Source organism: Chenopodium album, chromosome 27 (genome assembly GCF_948465745.1).
Source record: "Chenopodium album chromosome 27, dcCheAlbu1.1, whole genome shotgun sequence".
In the NCBI taxonomy this organism is placed as follows: domain Eukaryota; kingdom Viridiplantae; phylum Streptophyta; class Magnoliopsida; order Caryophyllales; family Amaranthaceae; genus Chenopodium; species Chenopodium album.
In genome coordinates, this window is record NC_137860.1 from 21,356,640 (window position 1) to 21,379,337 (window position 22,698).

General features: G+C 37.3%; 1 protein-coding gene and 1 non-coding gene across 3 annotated transcripts; one reads left to right on the top strand and one right to left on the bottom strand.

Annotated features, from left to right (window-relative positions):
• The first annotated feature begins 6,157 nt into the window (after positions 1–6,157).
• Positions 6,158–19,330, top strand: LOC145619466 (replication factor C subunit 2-like). Of its 2 annotated transcripts, none has more exons than XM_081674161.1 (12): positions 6,158–6,271; positions 6,376–6,454; positions 6,580–6,659; positions 7,608–7,730; positions 7,857–7,926; positions 7,996–8,069; positions 10,519–10,639; positions 10,723–10,785; positions 17,672–17,731; positions 18,196–18,321; positions 18,444–18,490; positions 19,022–19,330. In XM_081674161.1, exons 1-11 carry the CDS (start codon positions 6,228–6,230, stop codon positions 18,474–18,476), a joined length of 873 nt encoding a protein of 290 aa, XP_081530287.1. In that variant the 5' UTR covers positions 6,158–6,227; the 3' UTR covers positions 18,477–18,490; positions 19,022–19,330. The 2 variants fall into 2 exon arrangements, with proteins under 2 accessions (XP_081530287.1, XP_081530286.1); XM_081674160.1 differs by having other exon boundaries at positions 6,160–6,271; positions 18,407–18,490; positions 19,022–19,319.
• Positions 19,331–22,551: 3,221 nt separating this feature from the next.
• On the bottom strand, positions 22,552–22,624 carry TRNAR-CCU (transfer RNA arginine (anticodon CCU)). Its single transcript has one exon. It is a non-coding gene; the product is annotated as a tRNA-Arg (tRNA).
• Between the last annotated feature and the right edge of the window lie 74 nt (positions 22,625–22,698).

Genomic DNA, 22,698 nt, shown 5'->3' on the forward strand with positions numbered 1-22,698 from the left:
CCTAAACACACTACTCTAGCCCAACACTCTACATGGTATGTCATAATCTCATGAGGCCCATTAATGGGCCTCTTACTTGTTTAACCCAATACCCTTGTTGTGTGACCTCATAGGATCCATTCTATAAGGCTTTGGGCTATTTAACTAACCCAAAGATCAATTATCATATCTAGCACCAGATATTGACGACCCTATAGAATGAACTTATTATCTCCATAATAGTGATCCTTGATATATCTAGTAATTGCACTTATCTAAGACATAACTCCTTTACTCCTAACCATTCCTTGAGTTGGCGCGTTTCGAACTGGGGTCCATTGTCGAACACCATAGACTGTGGCACTCCATAGCGGGTGATTATAGTCTTCCATATGAAAGCTGAGACGTCCGTCCACTTTATCCCTCGGACGGCCTCGGCTTCGACCCACTTTGTGAAGTAGTCGACTGCTACTAACACATACCGCCTTTGACCAGACGCTGGTGTATACTGACCCAAGATGTCCATGCCCCATTTTGCAAAGGGGAGAGGACTACTTGTGGCCAACAAACTATTAGCCGGGCGATGAATTAGGGTTGCAAACATTTAGCATTTATCGCACTTCTTCACCATTTGCATGGCGTCTTCTCTTAAGCTCGGCCAATAGTACCCTAGGTGGATGGCCTTTGTGGCCAAGGCTCGTCCTCCATTATGCGAACCACAATGCCCCTAGTGGAGATCGTTCAGCACATCATTCCCCCTTTTCGGGGTAATACACTTCAGATAAGGATTCACAAATGCTTTTTTGAATAACTCCCCGTTCTTCATCTCGAACAAGGCCGCTCTCTTTTTCATCAACCAGCTCTCTTTCGGATCGGCCGGGAGCAATCCGTCTCTTAGGTAGGAAATAATTCCATCCATCCAAGTTGAGCTTCTATCAATGATATGTACTAGCTCGGCATCAATACTCCTCTTTTCCTTTACTTCACAAAACACTGATTTGGGAGTATCACATCATGCCGAGGATGTTAATTTGGAGAGGGCGTCCGCTTGATGATTAGACGAATGGGGAACTTGTTGCAGGGTAAATTGCTCTAGGCTCTCAGCCTCTTCTTGAACCAGCTTCAAATACTTCATCATGGCTGGCTCCCTAGCCTCAAAGGCGCCATTCACTTGGCAGACTATCAGCTGGGAATCCGAACTCACATCAATCTTTGTTGCTCCTGCCGCCTTACACATTCTAAGGCCGGCCAGGAGTGCTTCATACTCAGCCTCGTTGTTGGAGGCTTGAAATTGAAATCTCAGCGCATACTCAAACTTATCTCCCTCAGGAGAGTGACAAATGATTTCAGCAACACATCTGGTTGCTGTTGCACTTCCATCCAGATAGACCTTCCATATCTGATCCCTTGTCGGCTGTAAGTCCGGCCTAGTCATTTCAGCTTGAAAATCAACAAAGGCTTTCCCCTTGATCGCTTTTCAGGGTTCGAATGTGATATCAAAACCCCTAAAATCCAAGGCCCATTTAAGCATCCGACCACTAGCTTCCAAAGTTGCAAACGGATTCTTCAGCGGCTAATCATTATAGATCACAATTGAGTGGGCTAGAAAATACGGTCGTAGCTTCTTTGATGCCATGAACAAGGCAAGGCCAAACTTCTCTATGGGTTGATACCTAAGCTCGACATTACGCAGTACGTGGCTGATGAAATAGATTGGGATCTGATTGCCGTCCCTTTCAACAAGGAGGACGACACTTAAGTAGTGGTCTGAAATGACAAGATACATGTATAGCTTTTCATCCTTGAGTGGACTGACGAGCCGGGGCAATGTATGCAAATGGATTTTCAACTGTACAAAGGCTCCCTCGGCCTCTTCTGTCCACTCGAACATAGCTTTCTTCTTGATAGTCTGAAAAAGGTATCGGCACTTATCCCCTGATTTTGACAAAAATCAGTCAAGCGCAGCTAAACAACCAATCAATCTTTGCACTTCTTTAATTGTCATCGTCGACTTCATATCTAAAACAGCTTGAATTTTTTCAAGGTTGGCCTCAATTCCTCTCTGATTGATCAGAAACCCGAGAAATTTGCTGGACTCAACACCAAAGACACATTTCTTTGGAGTTAGCATCATCTTATGCAGCCTGAGTTCGGTAAACGTTTCTCGAAGATCCTTTAGATGGTCGGGCGGCTCCTTTGACTTGACAATCATGTCATCAATATATGCTTCTATATTCCGGCCGATTTGATCTCTAAAAATTGTTTTGACAAGTCTCTGAAAAGTAGCAGGGGCATTCTTGAGACCGAACAACATGACTTTTGAACAGTACAGTCCCTGCTCGGTCACAAACGCAGTTTTTTCCTAATCTTCATCCTAAAGTGGGATCTGATGGAATCCAAAATTTGCGTCCATAAAACTCATAAGAGCATGCTCGGTCGTTGAATCGACCAGCCGGTCAATCTTTGTCAGGGGAAAGCTATCCTTCGGACATGCCTTGTTGAGATCAGTATAATCCACACACATTCTCCAGGTTCCATTCAGCTTCTTAACAAGAACTACATTGGCTACCCAATCTGGGTTGTAACATTGCCGAATGAAACCAGCGTCCATCAGTTTTTGTACTTCAGCCGTGGCCGCTAGATTCCTTTCTTCCTCGTGATTCCGTTTCTTTTGTCGGACGGGTTTAACAAGCGGATTAACAGCTAGCTTGTTTATAGCCAGGTCTGGACTAATACCCGGCATTTCACTTACTTCGAACTCAAACACATCTTTGAATTCTCTCAGCAGCTTGACTAGGTCGTCTCCAAGCAAACCAATGGCTATAGTGCCTACTTTGACCGTCCAATCGGGTTGATCGGGGTCCAGCACTATATCCTGGTGATCGCCGGCCGGCTGGGGCCTTAACTCTTCTGGCCGACCGACGGTCATTAACTGCTATGCATGCTCTTTCTTGGTCGCCTTTCTCTTTTGGCCGACTTGGTATGCTTGGAATAACCCTTCATCTGAGTTTGGCTCAGATGACTTTGCTCGTCCACGAATAGTCGGCTTTACAACCAATTGGTTACATTCTTTTGCCATTTTTTGATTTCCTTGTATCGAGCCAATCTGTCCATCCGACCTCTCAAACTTCAACAGCATCAGATTACGCACAATGACCGCCTTTGCTGCAGTTATAGTGGGGCGGTCAAGTATGAAATTGTAGCCTGTAAGTTGTTTGATCACTAGGAAGTGGACAACCATGTCCCTTTCTGCCCCTTTCTACCCCAGCCGGACAGGCAGATCAATCTGTCCGACTGGACAAATAATTGTCCCACCAAACCCAACCAACGGGTGTGAGACATCCTTCAAAGCATCTTCTGGGAACTTTAGATTTTTCAAACAGGCGAGGCTGATGATGTCGGACGAGCTGCCCGTATTTATCAGTATCTTCTTGACCTTCAGATTGGCTATCTTCAAAATAAATATCATAGGGTCGTTGTGCAAGGCCTTAACCTCTCCTCGGTTGGCCTCACTCACTGTTACCTCTGTGAAAGGCTCCACCTTAACCCCTTCAGCGTGCATTACTTCTTTTCCTAAATTCAATGCGTCCTGCTTAATTCCTCTCATGGTTGGGCCACATGCGGCGAAGCCGCCTGATGTGACAGCCACAAAACCAGAGTCCGTGCTGTTTCCATTATCTTTTTCTTTCTCATCTTGTTTTTTCTTCTCAGACTTGTTGTCTGTCCGAGCATATGTGAACTTGAATTTCTTGACGTACGAATTGAGCATGCCCTTCTCGGCCAGTTGGTCTAGCAACCTCTTCAAATTATTGCACTCATTTGTATCGTGCCCCACATCCTTGTGGTAGCGGCAATACTTGTTCTTGTTTCTGTATTGGACCGAGCCTCTCAACGACATGTGCTTCTCAAATTCGAACTTATCCTTGATCTCCATCAAAATTGAATAACAATCCTTGTTAAACTCATACTGTGGTTCGTACGCCTTAAGCTTCTTTGACTTGGTCTCTAGGCAGTCAGATACCTAGACTTCCTTTCTTTTGTTCTTTCCCTCTTTCTTTTTATTGGCCTAGTCTTGCTGAGAAGGTTGCTTCTTCTCAGCCCCCTTGGCCGGTACTTCAGCTTTTGTGAGAGAACAGAAGTCTGCCGCCTCAATATAGGCCTCGGCTTCCCGCAAAACGCCTGCATATGTCCGAACCTTCTTTCGGACCAAGTCAAATTCGAAACCATTATGCCTTAATCCCCATAGAAATTATGAATAGGCCATTTCATCCGGTAGATTATGAATTAAGGCTTTTTCTTGATTAAATCTCTGGACGTACGAACGCAAACCTTTATTTTTCCCTCGAACAATTGTAGCCAAATTAAGGCTGGTCTTCCTTGGTGGAATGTTGTAAGAAAAATTCCCGACAAACAACATGCTTAAAGTAGTGAAACAGTTGATGCATCCGACGGGTAGACTGTTGAACCAGTCCTGCGCCACACCCTTGAGGGTGGCCGGAAAGCACCTGCACCAGGTGACATCATCCACACATTGTAAGTACATAAGATTGCGATTCGAGGTGACGTGCTCTTCCGGGTTGCCCGTACCGTCGTAGGCACCACAAGCACACTTTTTACCTTCGTAGGCTGAGGAGTGTTGAGGATCTCTTGGGAAAACGGAGGCGGCTTGTCTCTAAGGTTTAACATGCGCATCTACCAATCTATGGGTTGTGGCTAAGCTGATGGTCGGGCAAGGTAAGCCGCCTAGTTGAACGGTTGGCCGTAATGTCCATATTGTCCGAAGACAGCAGGGTTAGTCGGCAGAAAAGTATTAAAATTTTAGGGAGCTGGATATTGAAATGGTTGGATTGGAACAACTAGGACTGGAGTTTGAGTCCGATGAGCTTGACTTCTGCTGGTCCTGGCTATGCTAGTATGCTTGGAGGAGGTATGGTTTGAGAAATCATCCGGCGTTGACGGTGTAGAGGCCGTGTCCGAATAAGCTATTTGTTCACGTTGCTTGTGCCGAAGGTAATCTCTGGCATCCTTCTAACGCCGAGACGGCTTAGTGATTTCTTTTTGAGGTCGTTTGGCCTTCCCTCCAGCTGCCTGCGTTTTGTCAAGGAGCCGGGTCATGTCTGCCCTCGGTACCCTCGACGAACGCTCATGCCGGCGGTATGGGGTGTTTCCAGCGTCTTCACCATTAGTCGCTTTGCTCTGGGGTTTCTTTTGTTGGCCCTCTCCTTCTCTTTTGGGCGGTTGCCTAGAAGAAGACGACCTTTTACCCTCCATCTCCTTTCGGAGCTTGTTCAAAGCGAGCAAGAGCGAACCAGCATTGACTGGAGGATCATCTGCCTCTTGAAATGAAGCGGTCAGAGGATTACTAGACTGAATCGTCGTGACTATATCTTCAATATGGTCATCCTAGCCGTGGCCAGGGCTGCACTTGGTGTCTGACCATCCATTGCCATAACAGACGAGTATCTCCACAAACATCGCCAAATGTTTCGGGGTTTTTTGAAATCTCTCGGGATACCGGTCACGCTTTCCCTAACAACGAGACTCGGACAGCTACAAAACACGAATCTCCGGTGATTGGAGATTCGCCTTCGACAATCAAGTTAGTGACCGGAAACGAAATAAATGTAGAGAGAGAAAGTAGAGAGAAGTTGGAGCTTTAAGTGCTCTTTTAGAGGGTATGTCCCAATCCACCTCTCCCATCATCAATGATTGGGGTATTTATATGGGTGAGGATTTGTGCCCCCTTAGGGTAAGTGACCTAGAATTTAGGGCCCTTGATTGGCTGCGCAATTCGTGAAGGACATGTGTCCTCTGGGGGCGTCGTTATGCGGCATTCCTACTTCCTAGTATTTTGGGCCTCCTAATGTAAGGAGGCTTTCATGACATATTTGATTTCAGGTGCTCTTTTGTTCATGGTACGTGTCATCTTCCTATGGTGACATGTGTTGCCCTTTTATTGGGCCACGTGTCATCATGGGATTGGACCACGTACTTAGGGTATTTTTTACCCTAAACAGGTTTCACTCATTCAATACCCATACCTCGTACCTTAAATACTTGAACCAAACACCCCTCATTTTGTATTTCAATTCTTTGTGTTTCAATACTTAAAGTTGAGTCTCACCGTTGAAAAAAGTTTCAGATAAACTTGTAGTTTCTGTTGCCATTTTACTCCAAATAAAAAGCGGGAAAAAGAGAAGGGAGACGAGACAAAGAAGAGCGAGAAAGAGTTGCACACAGACAGCAAAATGGCGCCATTGATACAAAGCTCCCAACCTTGGGTTGAAAAATAGTTAACATTACCCAACTTTTCCACCCTTTTCTCTTTACTTCTTCTTCATAATTTTTGCAATTTCATTCAAATTCTGAATTCTTATTTCTGCAATTTAATTTCAGTCGGCCGAAGCAAGTGAAGGATGTTGCACACCAAGATGAAGTCATTCGAGTTCTTACCAACACCCTCGAAACCACCAATGTAATCTAATTTCAACTTTTTTTTGTTCGAATTCAGTTTTTAATTTTTGTTGTTGAATTTTTATAAAAACCCTATAATTAATTTTTTATTTCTTGATAAATTTTGGGAATTTTTGGTTGTTTTAGTGTCCTCATATGCTATTCTATGGTCCGCCTGGAACCGGAAAAACCACCACAGCTCTTGCCATTGCTCATCAGCTTTTCGGGTATATCGAATATTTTACTTTATTTCATATATGATTGTTGGAAAATTGATAATGTGTGTGAATGTTATATAATTAGCTTGGGTATAGTTATTTGTGTTTAAGATGTACATAAAATTTCATTTTATTTAACTCTTGTTTTAGAGATCCTTATCTTTTTGAGTGATTTTTTTAGTAGTTTTAATGTATTTGCTAAAAGATTATTGGAAATAACAGTTTGTTAAGGCATACAAGTATTGAAGTACTTCTTATAACATGATTGATTTGATGCCAAGATAGTACATTTTTGAGCATTGTTTTGCGATGTTGAGTTTATGGCTCCCAATTTAAAAGAACAACTCTGATGATGATACTTAAATTAAATACAAATAGCTGTTCAATTCTTTGGTTCTATTTATCATACCAAGTGTTTATTGTTTGGGAATAAAGTGATTAGTTTGAAATCAGAGGTGGAGCATTGTGAATTGAGTTCTAAAATCCAATTGCGGGGCGTTTGGCAAGTGGGAATAGGAATTTGTGGATTAGAGGGTTGGGAATGGGATTGGGATTTATGGTTGGGAATTCAATAAAATATTGACAATCCCTTGTTTGGGTTTATGAAGGGAATTGATTGGGAATAAATAGCAAATTTACAATAACACCCTTTCTAATGTTATATACTTATATCCTTATGCTTTCACTAATGGCAAAATAGTCTTTTCCTCTATATTCCCAATCCCCATCTCTATTACTTGCCCCCCCTAGGTAATAAAATCATGGGAATAGATAAATTTTATTCCCATTCCCAATCTCACCTATAATTCCCCTTCCCACAAAACAAACATGGCAATACATACTCCCACCCCCTTAATTCCCATTCCCAAGCTCCAATTCCCACATACCAAACACCCCCTTGGAGTTTACATTGTCAATGGATTAAATAGTTGGACTTATGGTGCTTTGTATTTTCAGGCCTGAACTCTACAAGTCCAGGGTGCTTGAGTTGAATGCTAGTGATGATCGTGGTATTAATGTTGTTCGTACAAAAATCAAAAATTTTGCTGCTGTTGCTGTAGGCTCTGCACAACGAGCGGGGTAAAGAATTGGACCATGAGCTATAATGGATTTCTTGATTTTGTTGCTCTCTCTCTCTCTCATGGTTTTGTTGCATTCTTGATTTCGTTTTAAGACATGCCTGATTTTCCAATCGAAACATTTCAGGGGTTATCCTTGTCCACCTTATAAAATTATCATTCTAGACGAGGCAGATTCAATGACAGAAGATGCTCAGGTATGATTTTCATATTTCATTTTATAAAGTTATTGCATGATGTTACTCACTGTCAATAGGTCTGTGCAGAATGCGTTACGTCGAACAATGGAACCTTACTCTAAAGTTACAAGATTCTTTTTCATCTGTAATTATATTAGTAGGTGGGTTAAGTCTATTTGTGTTTTGTTATGGTTATATGTTCTGGTATTTTCTATGAAATCTCTCTGCATTTTTAACTCCTGTTTACTTTTCATAGATTAGTCTCTTTGTAGGATATGCTGTAGAGGTTCAAGTAGTGTATAATATGAGGCTCAGTTTGGACAAACCTAATGTGTGCTGTTCTTAAAAAACCCCCCGACATGAAGATTGACTATTTAAAGCATGACATGCATGATAAGAATGAAGAGGTCTACCATTTAAATAGGTGTTTATGACGGGGTTGGGGGGGGGGGGTTTATAGATAGTTCTCTCCTTTTGTTGGATCTGAGTGCTCTTTTTTTTTTTTTTTATTTTTTTTTTTTTTATAATTTTTATAAATTTATTTTTCCTCCGTTCCGTATCAATCGTAGCATGTTGATTTTCACGCTTTCTACCACATAAACTTAACCATTAATATTCTTAATTATATAAGCATTATAAAAAATGATATTTTGAAAGTGCATATCGACAAGGAAGCATGTCAACTTATGGGACTAGTTTATGTAACCTGAGGTTTCCCATTTCCGAAACAATGAAATGTTTCAAAAACCTCATCGTTTCCATGCTAGTGAAGCACATAATTGGTTAGGACTTACGGTTTTTCCCTTTTAAAAACCCAAGTCATTTGTGTGCTACATGGTATATTGAGACAAATCTAACAAGATCTCACATGAAAATGTAATTCCTTTGTATGAATCGCAAAAGATGGTCAAAGGGTTATTCCAATAATGTATTGATTCAAATATAGCAATAAATATGCGATGGAGAAAGTATCTTACTCTAGTAGCCTACCTTTGTTTTGGGGTGTGATGTGATAAGAAAAAGTAAGCATCTTACTTTTCTAATTTCATAGAAAAAATAAATAAAGAATGGATTGACATAAAATATGTTGCCATGGTCTTCAAACTCCCCCTCTTGACAAGCAGTGAACATGTCACTTACACCTGACCTTGATGCAATAACTGCAGCATGGTAGAGGTAAGTGGGACTTGAAACTGAGAATTGGTAAGTAATAGAATCAGTTAATTGATTCCATATCCATCACTTAAAACACTGTAACACCTAACACTTGGAGCATGTGTGGTATGAATATATAGATGGAGCTGAAAACAGAATACCTGAAGTATTTCAGTTATAGGTAGTTGTGTTGTTATTGATGAGTAAGACACTGTTGTTTGAAAAACTGTTGAGGTTTATATAGATGCAAGAGTCTCTGCTTATAAATGAGCCCCAAGTGGACTTTTTGAAGATCCTCCATAAGCTCCTTCTGTAATGTCATTCTCTTTTTCTCAAAATCGGCTGTACATTCTGTGTATTTGGATTGAACTCTGGGTCATATTCTGCTGCGCCCAGATATTCTATTCGAATATATTCTTAAGTGAGGTTTAGAAATCTGTTTACTGCACAAGACCTCTCTAGTATGTGGGTACTCAATAGTGGTTCACTGCAGTTTCAATTGCATCACGACTGATCTATAGCTTTCATAGTAGTGTACCCCGCATTTGGTTGTAGCTCTCTGTCTTTGGCTTGGCTGATTGTTTTTAAGATAGGAACTTCGGTGTAGGAGGTTTACAGGGTATAGATTTCAAGTGAATACTTATATCATTGATGCAACTATGCAATTTAAATTTCCATAAGATAAACTGCAAGATATTGGGATTTACTTCAGAAAAATGGGCTGAATTAGATTCTATCTTTTCTCATCTCTGATTACTGCTCCATTACTCCATCTATCTGCTCTAATAGAGGCTTCTGTATGTTTAACTGTTTACTTTTCCCTGTCTATTAACTTATTTTTTCTGCTCTCTGTTTATAATTGTTGCTGTTACTGGTATGGTTAGAACTTAGAAGTCATAGCATGTCAACTAAAAAAATAACAGAGCAAATATATGTTTATATTGTTCATTCATTTATCTTCCTAAGTTGGGTGAACTGATGGCTTGCTCTGGTATCTATTCTTTTTCTGTTGCCAATTTGAGCCAATCCTATTGGAGAATAAGTTTGAGCATATTTACATATGTGATGGAAAGTACATCAACATACCTCGAATAAATTTAAGTATAACTAATCCTTTTTAGGGCTTATGTCGGTAGAAGAAGTAGCTCTTCCATTGGATGGGTGTGGAGGAAGAAGCCTATTATGGTTCTGACACTAGTTATAGAGCCAAGTGGCCAAACCTCAGTAAGACAAAGTTATTCAGTTGTGATCAAGGAGCCTGTAGGGAAGGTTTTATATGCAGTAGTGCATGATACTTTATTGCTTTTAAAGATGGCTAGAAGGGAGCAATGGTGGTCCACTCTTAGCCTCTTAGGATTTTAAATGATATTTATTAAGCTGATGTTGGGAAACTTACATGTTAATGATTCTGCATTATTTGAACTTAATAACAAGATCCTACTATGGTGATTGCAGGATCATAGAGCCACTGGCTTCAAGGTGTGCCAAGTTTAGATTTAAACCACTTCCGAAAGGCATAATGAAAAGTCGTATTTTGCATATATGTGGAGAAGAAGGCATCAATCTGGATTCGCAGGTATTTATCAGTATCCTGTCATTTGTAGTTTGACTTCTTTATCTGTTACTCAACATTGATTTTAGGATCTATGATTTATGTAGGCACTTTCTACTTTGAGTTCCATTTCACAAGGTGATCTTCGTCGGGCCATTACATTCTTGCAGGTAATTGAAATGCTCACCTTTTTCCTACAATCACATTAATTATGAAATCACACATGCGTGCCTATCAATGCATCAATCTATATTAGGGCTTGTGATGTCCCATATCCTCTCTATTAAGTCAGAATGTGTCTACACGTGTGTCCGGGTATGTGTTATGTTTGTGTTTTTGTTTTAAAGCTTACACTTAATTAGATACATGCTTATTACTTGTTACTACGTCATTTTACAGTTGAATAAAGTTTAGTCCACGTTAACGTATAGAATAAACCAAACAGAAAGCAGTTTACAAGACAATAAGACACTTCATAGATTATTTAGATGATGCTCCAATACATCCACTGCAATTTTCAACTTTGACTTAATTATAAACTATACGTTGACTACTAATTAAAATTATTTTTATTGTCAATGTAAAAATAGCAGTGTGAATAAATTCTTGAATTAATATTTTTTTTTATTTTAAAAACATCTTGAATTAATACTTCCATTTAGGTATTACTATTTTGTTTTGGCCCATGAAAGAAATCAAAACCAAACTAAGCTTGGTCTAGTTGGAAAGATTACACCTTTGTGAGGTTGGGGGCTCAATTCCCACTAGAGCCTATAGGTACTTTGAGGGTGGATATCCCTTACCCTTTCTCCTCACTCTCAAAGTGTCTAACTCTCAAATACTGGACTAATAAAACCATGAGGGTTGAGGTCTAGTCAAGGTCCTTTCCTTACCCCCCAAAAAAAAAAGAAAAAAAGAATAGAAATCAGAAAACAGAAAATGTTAATTTGATTAGTGCAGTAAATAGGATTTCAGGTAGCAAATTTACACACTTACACTTAAAAGGGAGAATAACCAGATGTTTGCCCTTTTTTCCGTGGCTGTGTTACAATAAAATGATATCAGGGAATGAAACCGAATTACTACAAAAGTTAAGGACAAAACAGTGTATAAAGAATTTGGTGTGATCTCGAATCTATGGATCAATTTAGAAACATATACTCTGAATCTCTGACAGTCTGACTTATTAAAATGGCAAAACTACTTGTTTGTCCCCTCTTGAAAATTACGAAGTGGCTTTAAACAACATCAAGCTAGTGGATTTGGAAATATACTATTCTGGTGCTGCAACTAAGGGATGTTTTCCTTCTGCTGGATAAAATTAAGGTCAGAAAAGAATCAAGATAAGATTGCAAATATCCAGCTTGATTGTACATCATTTGCAAATAACTCGAAGTCACACACGGGGATAGTATTAGAGCAATGGTCTAATCGATATATCTGATTACTTGGTTAGACTAATTTGCAAGAGCCTTCACTAATTCCTATATCTATAAATCCTTTGTCGGGTTTTAAAGATAGAATTAATCACGCCACGTCAACTGCTAGTGAGTTTTTCGATGGGAGGACAAAGTAAAATGCCCTTTTGACATCTTTTAGCTTTGATGCTTTATGCACCTTCTAGTTTCCTATTGTAGTAGGATATGGTTTTAGTTATTAGGAATCAAATTGACTTATAGGCTTTCTTTAGGGTTCAAGCTTGGAAGGGACTTGTTTAGCCAATTTAGAATTCTTTCTTGGAGTAATAACCTCAAATATTTAATTTTCTCCAAATTCCTCTATTAATTTTCTTACATACTTCCTCCTTGTTTTTTAGTTGACACTTTTTTCACTTTTGACACTATACACAAACTCTAATTTGAGTTTTGACTAGCTTTTGTGATTTATATTCATGATAAACATATTCTTGTGTGATCATCGTCTCAATGTATACTTTCATTGTATCAACTTTTATAAATTTTTACTTATTGATAAATAGAGATATCAATAATTGAACTTATGTGTTGGCAAACTTGAAAAAAGAAACAAGTCAACTAAAAAATAACAGAGGAAGTCTATCTTTTTCCCCTCATTTGTGGTGTGAATTATGAAGCTCTTAATACTAGCATCAACCATTTTAATACTTTATGCTAATTTGAATAATTTGCATTACATCTTGTATTTCAATCAGGTGTGCATTACATCTTAATTATGAAGATTAAGTTTATCAATCGTAAACTATTCCATCTAATCTAACTAGTAATACGACCATTACTCTCATAAAAAGAGTGGATAAAGAGATCAATATTGATACCTTAATAAGTAAATTAATGATATTGCTTTGAAGTTCTACTGGGGACTATCATGAGGTGGTGTATGATGATTTCGTCAAAGCCTTTATAAGCCCTTTGAAAAAGATATTGTGGGCAAAAGCATTAACTTGGAATTAATTACTTATTTCTATGGTGCTGGTCCTTGAGGCTCATTATCTTAACCAAAGGAGTTCTTAGTAAGTGTGAGGGTATTCTTTCTTTGTTGATCTTGATGGTATGGAGTACAATTTGTGGAGGGGATACACAATCATCTTTTGATGTTGCATTGCTAGCCTTGTGAGTTGTGACTAATGATGTTTGAGCATTGACACTTCTAGCTGCCTATCTGGGCTTATAAGGGCGTTATGTATAAGTTGGACTATGAGAAATCTTTTTGTTCCATTTTTAACTGATGGAAATGGGTCAGTTATGCTCGCTGTAAGATTGCTTTTTGATCGGTAGTAGGAGATGCATTGGGAATATAGAGGTAGAAGGATTTATTCTCTCCTTTATTTCCCCATTTAAGCTCTTCATCTATTGGATTTTCTAAATTGATAATACTCCCTCCGCTCCTTTTTTTGTTTTGTTTTGTTTTGTTTTTTGTTTTTTGTTTTTTTTTTTTTAATTTTAATTTTCAATTTCCTATGTTGCGTTTTGGATATGATTTTTTTTTTTTTTACATAAATCTTCCTTCTTTGCGATTTAGATATGATTATTTATTTATTTAATTTTCCTACTTTTTCTTTATTGCTTTTATGGTAAAGGACTTCTCATTCTACCCCTCCTTACCCCACCACATGGTCCACTTTATAGTATATAATAATGTCAATGTCTCTAACAACTTTCTCTTTCCTAATACCCACTTGCTGAGTAAATGGGAGTATAAAAAAAAAGAATAAAAAATAGAGGGATTACTATGGAGGTGTTGAAAGTCTTATGCTTTATCTAATATTGTGGGATTTTTCTGAATTCCTATTTGGGAGTCTCTCTAGTCACTTATGGAAATCTCTCTATTTAACTCCTTTTTGACTCATTATTTATATACTACCTCTGGTAATTTTAGTTGACACGTTTTGACTTTAGCACTATTCACATACTCCCCTTTGACCGTGTTTTATACTTTATACGTAATGAAAAATTTAGTCATGTAGGATCTTGTTAGATTCGTCATGATATATAATAATATCAATGTGACTAAAGAAACGTGTCAACTAAAAAGAAACGGAGGAAGTATAAGATTCCAAACAAAGTTGAAGCCTTTATGTGACCTTGTTTAAAGAGTCTGAACACTACTACGCTAGTTAACACTACTACCCTAGTTAAAGTTATCAGTCCTGAATGGCGTAGTTTCCTTGATGTTATTTTGTGCATTAAAAGTTGCGGGATGGGGACTTGTGCTTTCTTGCATTATGAGGTGGCTACATATATGTGAACATGTTGATTGGGTAAATTTTGGTGATTTGAAAGGATGGTGTCTAGGTGATCGTGATCCTCTTTCGTACACAAATTTCATTTAATGGGATCTCTAAGCAATTTTGTTGGTAGATAACTGAGTTTGCTTATCGCAGAATCATAGAAGACTGTTTCATCCACTATCCATGATCTAAACTAGTTGTTATTTGTTTACTTTACCCGTTCTTTGATATTTGAGAAATTTCATTGGATGCCCCTAATAAAATTTGATGATAAATTTCTAGAATCATTGTTAAATGCCCTCTCAGAGCATGCCTTTTTGCTTGCTCAACTGTTAAAGACAAGATCATACACTGGATTTAGCTTAGTCGGTTGTAGCTGTAATTTTTTTTTAACAAGTGTGCTTGATGACCTTACATTTTTTCCTTGGATTCTCTCTATCTGTCTTACCTTTTCTTATCATTTATACCAAATCAAGTTGGCTTCAGTGCCCAGAGATGCGTTCTAGGAGCGGAGGAAAAAGAAGTTGATGAATTCTTCTTACTGATGTGTAGAAACTATTTCATTTAGCCATTTGGTGGTGCATGTGAAAGGAAAGAAACCGACATTTGAGGGTGCAGTATCTTTCAGTGAAGATGTTTTTGTTGCATGAGGGTTGTGTGTGGTATGACCGTACGAACAAGTGTTTGCAACTGAAGAAACATTTGACATTTCTTGCTTTTGTGGATAGAGCGATACATGATGGTTTGAAGCCACGATGATTCTTGCTGTAGCTCTTGGAGTATAATCTTAGTACTATACAAGTATAAATATGGAGTGTTTTTTTTAGTAATACAAGTGAAGTAATTTCTTAGCACCCGATCCCTAAAAAATAAAAGAAGGCACTTTAGAATCGTTAGGATATTGTCTAGACTCATGTTACCTTGCAGCTCAGTTATACTAGCAACATGTTGAACCTATTATTGTTGAAATGCCTCAAACTTTTACTTAGAAGAATGTTAGGAAGAAGGCAATTTACTTTTCAAAAACTTTTAGCAGCCTTTAATATTGTAAGTTGTAAGCATCTCTCACCAGGTCATCATCTAGAGTATGCCTAAATTCAAGTTGTAGGGATGTCACTTCTTTCTTTCTTTCTGATTTATGAACATCTGGGAAAAGCATTGTTCATTGATTTATATGACCTGCGAAGCACCATAAATGCACCTGACCCCACCCTGGAATCGAAACGTCCAAGTATGCTACTGACTCAATGTCTTGAAACATGAATGATCTTCTTGCTATTTGTTTTGCCCCAGCAATTTCAATAGAAGAGCAAAAAAAATTGAGAATACCCTTGATTTTCATTGAGCGTTTCAATGTTTTATGAACATCTGGGAAAAGCATTGGTCATTGGTGTTAGATTAAAGAGAGAAAAACCATGCTTTTTGATTGTTGATCAGTTTACTCCACAAGGAGGTTGTGGCCTACAACGTTTGCCCACAAGTGGGTTGTGAAGTAGACTTTTTATGTCTTCTTTATAAGAAAATCAGCCTACTCCACAAGCAGGTTGTGGCCAACAACGATTGCCCACAAGTGGGTTGTGGAGTGGACTTTTTGATGTCTACATTCATCCATCTTTTGGCATTCTTCCTTCATCTCTTGGATTCTCTTGTAACCTCCCATCAAAGTGGTTGTTTATGGTGATTTAATCAACTTCTTCATGATTCAATCACCCCTTGATGTCTAGATTCATCCTCTTGAACTCCATCCTTGCCTATAAAATTAGCTTGGTTATTCTTCATTGTTGATACACATCATACACAAAAATTAGCTAAACACATTTGTTCTTTGGGCATAAGTTTACTTCGACTCCACCTCTTACTCTAAAGTGTCGTAGTGTAAGAGTGGTGTGTAACCTTAGGGAACGAGCCAGCGATTACAGTTGTGCACCCCGGTTGCGCCGGAATTCATTTTCAAAGGCAGTGATTTATCACGCCACACCGAATTTCCTTTATTCTGTTTTACTTGTTTATTTCCTTTGACTATTTGTTTTAGACCCCTCTTATTAACAAAAATTGGTGTATATGACCTGCCAAGCACCATAAAGTAAAATGTGATTCTTTTAGACTTCCAATCTTAATGTATTACATTTCTATGTCTTTACCAAACAGGCCACTGCTGCCAAATCTCGGATCCTCAATTTTTGGAATTCTCCATAATGTCTTCATCTCTGTTGTATGCAAAATTTGGACTGTTTGATGTTATTTTCCAAGTAATTGGACTTGATAGGTTGACCACTAGGAATACTTTAAATTTCAATAATTAGCCAGGGGCTATAATTGTGGTAGTGTGACAATATTGGAGGCTTTTTTTTTTTTTTTTTTTTTTAATTTTTTTAATTTTTTTTTAATTTTTTATTTATTTTTTATGTTATAGTTTTCAAGACTTTTATTTACTAATTCTGTTTCATATTATTTGCAATGATTAGACACTTTCGACTCACAGATTATTTCAAATCGTTGCAAATAATATGAAACGGAGGTAACAAATTTTTTTCCGGTCAATGTTTCACCTTTTGTTGTGGTTGAGGAGTTGCTGTTTTCCTGTTTCTATGCTTCATATTTATTGTCCTTTGTAGCTTCCAGCTGCTATATATTTTGGCTACCCTGAAAGGAAAACTTTGTAATGAACTGATTTTCTGGGTTTATACTTTGATTTAATAATGCTACAAATAAAGATTAAAGCTTGGATATTGATTGAGAATGGCTGAAAGGTTACAAAAGGATAGGTTTATAGCTTTAGGCTATCACTCTCAAAGTGGCTTTAGGCCATGGCTCTCTAAGGTTTCCCTTCAATACAAATATCTGCTCGTCTCCCTCATCCTCTCCCTATTTATTTTCAATTATTAAGATGATTCTAGATGATTTGTCTTCTTTTGTGCCCATATGGCATCTTGGTTCCTTGCATAATTTCCCTGATGTACTACACTTGATGCCTACTGTCATACTAAATTACCCGTAATACCCTCCCCTAAGTCAGTTCACTACAAACTTTTTGGCAAAATTTGGTTTGTCTCTTGAGAATAAAGAAATTGGTCATCTGTGGCACTTGTAATCATATTTTTTGCTGAAATATTTGATGTAGAGAATTGGCCTAGAAAATAAAAAATCGTGTTTGCTGAAAACCATTGAAATTGTTTAGTGAGATTTTTCTGCATGTCCTGTTGAAACTGGAAAGAAGTAAACATCAGTGCAATAAATCTTAAATTCTTTAAAAATGATGTTGGCATCAAGTGGATATTTCAGTAACTGTATATATTGGGATGGCTAATCTTTGTTTTGACTGACTGAATGTCTGAAATTATTTGAGACAGGGAGCTGCTCGCTTGTATGGATCATCCATATCCTCCAAGGATTTAATTAGTGTGTCCGGGGTAAGCTGTCTTAAATATAATTTTTTTTCCCCTTTGATGAATTTATTATTGACACTTCATTATGCTGTGCTCCTGCTTCTGCTGTTAAATTAAATGAATATATTAGTTTTGTACAGCGAGTTGTAGTCTGTAAATGGCTGTTTGAGTAGTTCAATTACTCATTTATTTTTTCTATCTTGAAACAAATGCCAACATTTTAATAGTAGTTTTCTTGAATTAATATCTTAACTTTATGGTAGCTCTTCATTAGTCAACTGTATTTCAACTTTCCATCATGCTTAATAATGATTTTGCATAGAGTAGTAATGCATGAAATCTTATTAGGAGTTCAAATATTAGGTTGTCAATTGCCATTTCTTTTAATAAGAAGGATCGTCTCCTCTCTTCTGCATAGAAATAATATCTTAGCATGCTTAATGTTTTTCGTGCCTAAATATTTCTTTTTTGTTTTGAGTTTTTGACAGGTCATACCGGAGGAAGTTGTACAGGATTTGTTGGCTGCTTGCAAGAGTGGTAACTTTGATTTGGCAGACAAAGCAGTGAATAATGTCATTTCAGAAGGCTATCCAGTTTCTCAGATGATCTCTCAGGTCACATACTGTTAATTTCCATACGCAACTTCTTTGTCTGTTAATTGTTTTCCATCACACAACTACAATTTGTGTGATTTTCCAGTTATTTGATATCATCGTGGAAGCCAATGATTTGTCAGATGAGCACAAGGCTAGGATTTTCAAAAAGTTAGGTGATACAGATAAGGTGAGTATGCATAGTATATAGTTTTCTGTTGCTGGAATGGCTGGGTTTCATGTCATATATTCTCAGGCCTTTTTGTGGGACTCTCATTCAAATTACTAGCATCCCTTCCTAACTTCTGCTTCTTGCTCAAAGTAACTGTATGCATTTCCCCTGTATCTGAATGTAGTAGGGTTCTTTTTTCTGCTCCTTTCTTGCTACTGGTTTTAACATTTCATTGTGCAGTAGAATGTAACTTGGGGGCCAATAGAAATTGGAGGCAATATTGTCCAAATTAAATTATAAAAATTGATTGCAGATTTTATTGTTCATGAAAATATCTGTGTAATTAATCAATAATCAGATGAAAAAGTTAATGAATGACAAGCAGTAGTGACTGATTGTATTGCTGATTGATGAAACATTCTCAGATATTAGTGGTAATACCACGGTAATTCAGTACGATGATTTATTTTTTTATTTCACCTTATCTTGAGCATTTACCTTGTGCTTTATGACATGTAATGGTAAACCTTAATCTGGTATGTTTTGTAGTGTCTTGTTGATGGAGCAGACGAGTATTTGCAGCTGCTAGATGTTGGTGGTAACATCATGCGCGCCTTCTGTAACATGGCTCAAGATTTCTCCAATTAGACCTGTTAGCTTTAAAGTATACAGCAAGCTTTCTGATGTATGAAATGAAAGTCAAATGAAATTTTTGGACACATTGTGATAGAAAGATTTTCGTCTACAAGTATCTTACTGTTAAAGTTTTTGGCTATAATCTAAATTTGCCAACAAAACAGATGAAATTGCTCATTATTTAATTTTTGGCCTCATTTCCATTATGCATTGTCTAGGTAATATACTTTGTATATCATTACATGATGATATTTCTATTGAATTTGCTTCTACACAAAAGTGAAAAAATAAGCTATAAATAATTTATAATATGAACGTTTCAAAAGAAAAAAGGTCCACTATTCTCCTCACAAATATTAGACCCCATTAGTGAATTTAGAATGGCTTTTATTGATTTTTACTGGTGAAAAGCCTCAACATTTCTTTTATTTGCTGGATTTTTTTTTTTTTAATTATTAATTTGTATGACTGCATATTTGATTGATAATTGAAAAAAGGGTTTCTTTATAATGAATTACTTCCTATTTTACTACTTTAGCAAAGGATCCATCTTAGTTTGTACAAGGGTTCAAACTCACCAACTAGCAAAGACCATGACAAGTCGTACATCACAAGACAAGCATAGCTATTAAGAATGTGATGTTTGTTTGATTAGAAAATTAGAGCAAGTCAACGAGAGAGCTTGTGTAGGAAGACTAAAATCTCAATCTACTAACATCCTCAACCATCAGAATACATTGTAAAATCTCTGTGAAAGAAAGAAAAAAGTTCCATCAGTTTGTAATTCGTTTTTTCGTATGTGTTGAAGTTACAACTATTGACCGTAATTCATAACCAAAAATGAGCCTTAAGAATGCAAAAAATGAGGATAGGCTTAGTGCTTTGCCTGATTCAATTTTAATCCTACCAAAGATGCTGTCCAAACTGTCCTTATAAGGAGATTTGGCACTCTATGGACTTTCCTTCCCCTACTCGACTTTACTGATGAGGACTTCTTTGATTTTTGGCTAGATGAACAATGGAATCCTAACTTCTTTCGGTTTGTAGACAAAGTGCTGAACCTCCACTAGAGGCCTACTACCGAGAAGTTCAGGATTAGGATCGATACCATGTTGTTCATTGATATTCAAATGGAAAATCCGGAACATGAGCTAGATTCATGGATAAGTTTTGCCTTTAGAAAGCAAGTGAAGGTCTTAGAGTTTGAATTTTCAATGATTGATTTTATTGATGATATCTATCAGTTTCCTATTTGAGATTTAGTTGGTGATTCTCTAGTTGAGCTAAAGTTGATGTTTGTTGAAATAAAACTTAAGAGTGTAGTGCATATGGGTTCACTCAGAGCTCTCAAGCTATCTTATATGACTGTAAATGACAGTGTTTTCAAGGAAATCATTCGAAATTGTCCTTTGATAAAGGAACTCGAGATTTCTCAATGTTCGGATTTAACTGAGGTTAGGGCAGATAACTTAGAAAAATTGAAGTTTGACAGGGGAGATGTTTATGGTGATCCTTACCTCAGAATTCATTGCCCGAAACTTTCCTCATTTGCCTTTTGTGGCAGCATGGAGGGTTTGGAATTTACTAATCTTTCGTCATTGATTGATTTGTCTGTTGACCTTAGCATTGATTTGGAATCAAAAGAGTTCTCCCAATTTCAGTCTCTTCTGAAAAACCTTCTGCTTGCCAAGAATGTTTCCTTCTCTCTCAAATTTGTCATGGTAAATATCTTCATCTATTTTGATACATTATACTATTGTTCTTGTTTTTGATGGCATACATTCTGATATTATATTTAAGAACCAATTAAATAGCGCCTTTCTTTTTTCAGTTCATCTATAAATAGTTAGCATGTGGAGCTAATTAGTCCGTCTTGTACTTTTGCAGCTGGTGTTTTACTGCTTGCAGAAACATTTGCTGCAATTAAAGTTCAATTGGAAGCGTGCAGAACTGCATATTTTGCTGAATGAGAAGCACATCCTTGGCTTATATCATTTCTTAAGAAATTCACCTTTCTTAGAGGAGCTTCTGATAAATGTAGCAAACCATCAGGACTACTTTGATCAGGTTCCTTTACATGATCTACATCCTTGCATAAGATATTAACTTTGAAGTCGCAGATGGTAGTGTACTAGCCAAAGGTTTTTGTTTTTAGTCTTATGTATATGTTTTATCTTAAAAACTTGCAGTAATGGTCATTTGAGTCGGAACATGGCCTACGAGGTAGCATGTTGGATAAGGAAGAGTATTGGAGCTCTCTTAAAAGGATTACAATCTACAATGCTTCAATGAGCGAGTATCCATGTCTTGTGAGCTTGGTTGAGGCTCTGCTAAAAAATGCAGTAGTCTTAGATAAAATGATGATATATTTCAATAACTCAAGCGAAGAACAGTTTGCAATTATTCTATTCTCGAACATTTTGTAATTATTCAGGAGCCTGTTCAGGCTAGTTTGCAGACTTGTAATCGCACTGATGTTCATTTTGGTCCAAACTTGTTAAACTCAGGACAACTAACTGTAGGGGAGATGATCCCACATCTGTATCAACCGCCCTAGCTATGGGGGTTGCTTTTGTAAGTTGGCTGTGGCCATTAACTTTTATGATGCTTATCTAATCTAGTTCGGTTTTATGCCAAAAAAAAAAAGCGAAGAACAGTTGACAGATTATTCTAATAAGTTGTCAATATTACCAAAGGCCTCTCAGCATGCAGCGATTTTGCTATTTTAAGGAGGTTAGATTGCTAATCCCTATAACAAATGGCTGCATTTGCTTTCAAATAAATAGTTCTCTTGACTCTTGTTCAGATCAATCAATAATAATAGTACTGTATTTAGTAATTGGTGATTATCCTAGAGGAAATCTGGTAATTATAGTACTGTATTTAGTATTTACTAGATATGTGCAAGCAGACCTCTTGTAATCTCCTTTTTTGTATTTAAATTTAATTTGCTACGGTCTTCAAGCTGTATCACTAGAGAAAATTCACAAATAATTTTATATAACTTTGGAAAAGGTTAAAATTAAGCTAAGTGATTATGAATTTGCTGCAACAACAGAAATAAACTTCCTACAAGAATTTAATGTGATTTTTCTTGTTATATATGCTTAAACTTTTCAGGGACTCAGGCAATTTCATGTATTCATTCTCACTCGAGCTATATTATGTAATTCAACCTCTACTACTAAGTGAGCACTTCTAAGCTCTAAACCATTTTATGAATTGATTGAATTTGGTACAAGTCAACAAAAGACTTGACTATTGGAGGAAGTCGTAACACTCGTAAGTGTAATGCCTAACTGTGATAGGTTGATAACAATAGCAAACAATATCAAATGTGGTGGTTAGGTGGTACCAAATAGGTTTTGCACGTAATAATGATATCACTTTTAAGTTTAAAAAAATAAAAAATAAAAAATAATAAAAAAAAAAGTCCTGAATCTCGCGCCAGGTAGGGGTCGAACCTACGACCTTCTGCTTAGGAAACAAACGCTCTATCCACTGAGCTACAGGCGCTACTTATAATAAATTATTTTGTCACAACATTAATTGCTCAAAGTTTACTACTCCGTATTTCTACAAAATAATTT

What these genes read in the sequence shown, in the direction of transcription:
- LOC145619466 (XM_081674160.1), top strand. Translation starts at nt 6,228, where the DNA reads ATGGCGCCATTGATACAAAGCTCCCAACCTTGGGTTGAAAAATA. An exon ending in CAATGACAGAAGATGCTCAG is followed by an intron (nt 7,927 to 7,995) that starts GTATGATTTTCA and finishes AGGTCTGTGCAG; the next exon opens with AATGCGTTACGTCGAACAAT. An exon ending in ATTTAATTAGTGTGTCCGGG is followed by an intron (nt 17,732 to 18,195) that starts GTAAGCTGTCTT and finishes AGTTTTTGACAG; the next exon opens with GTCATACCGGAGGAAGTTGT.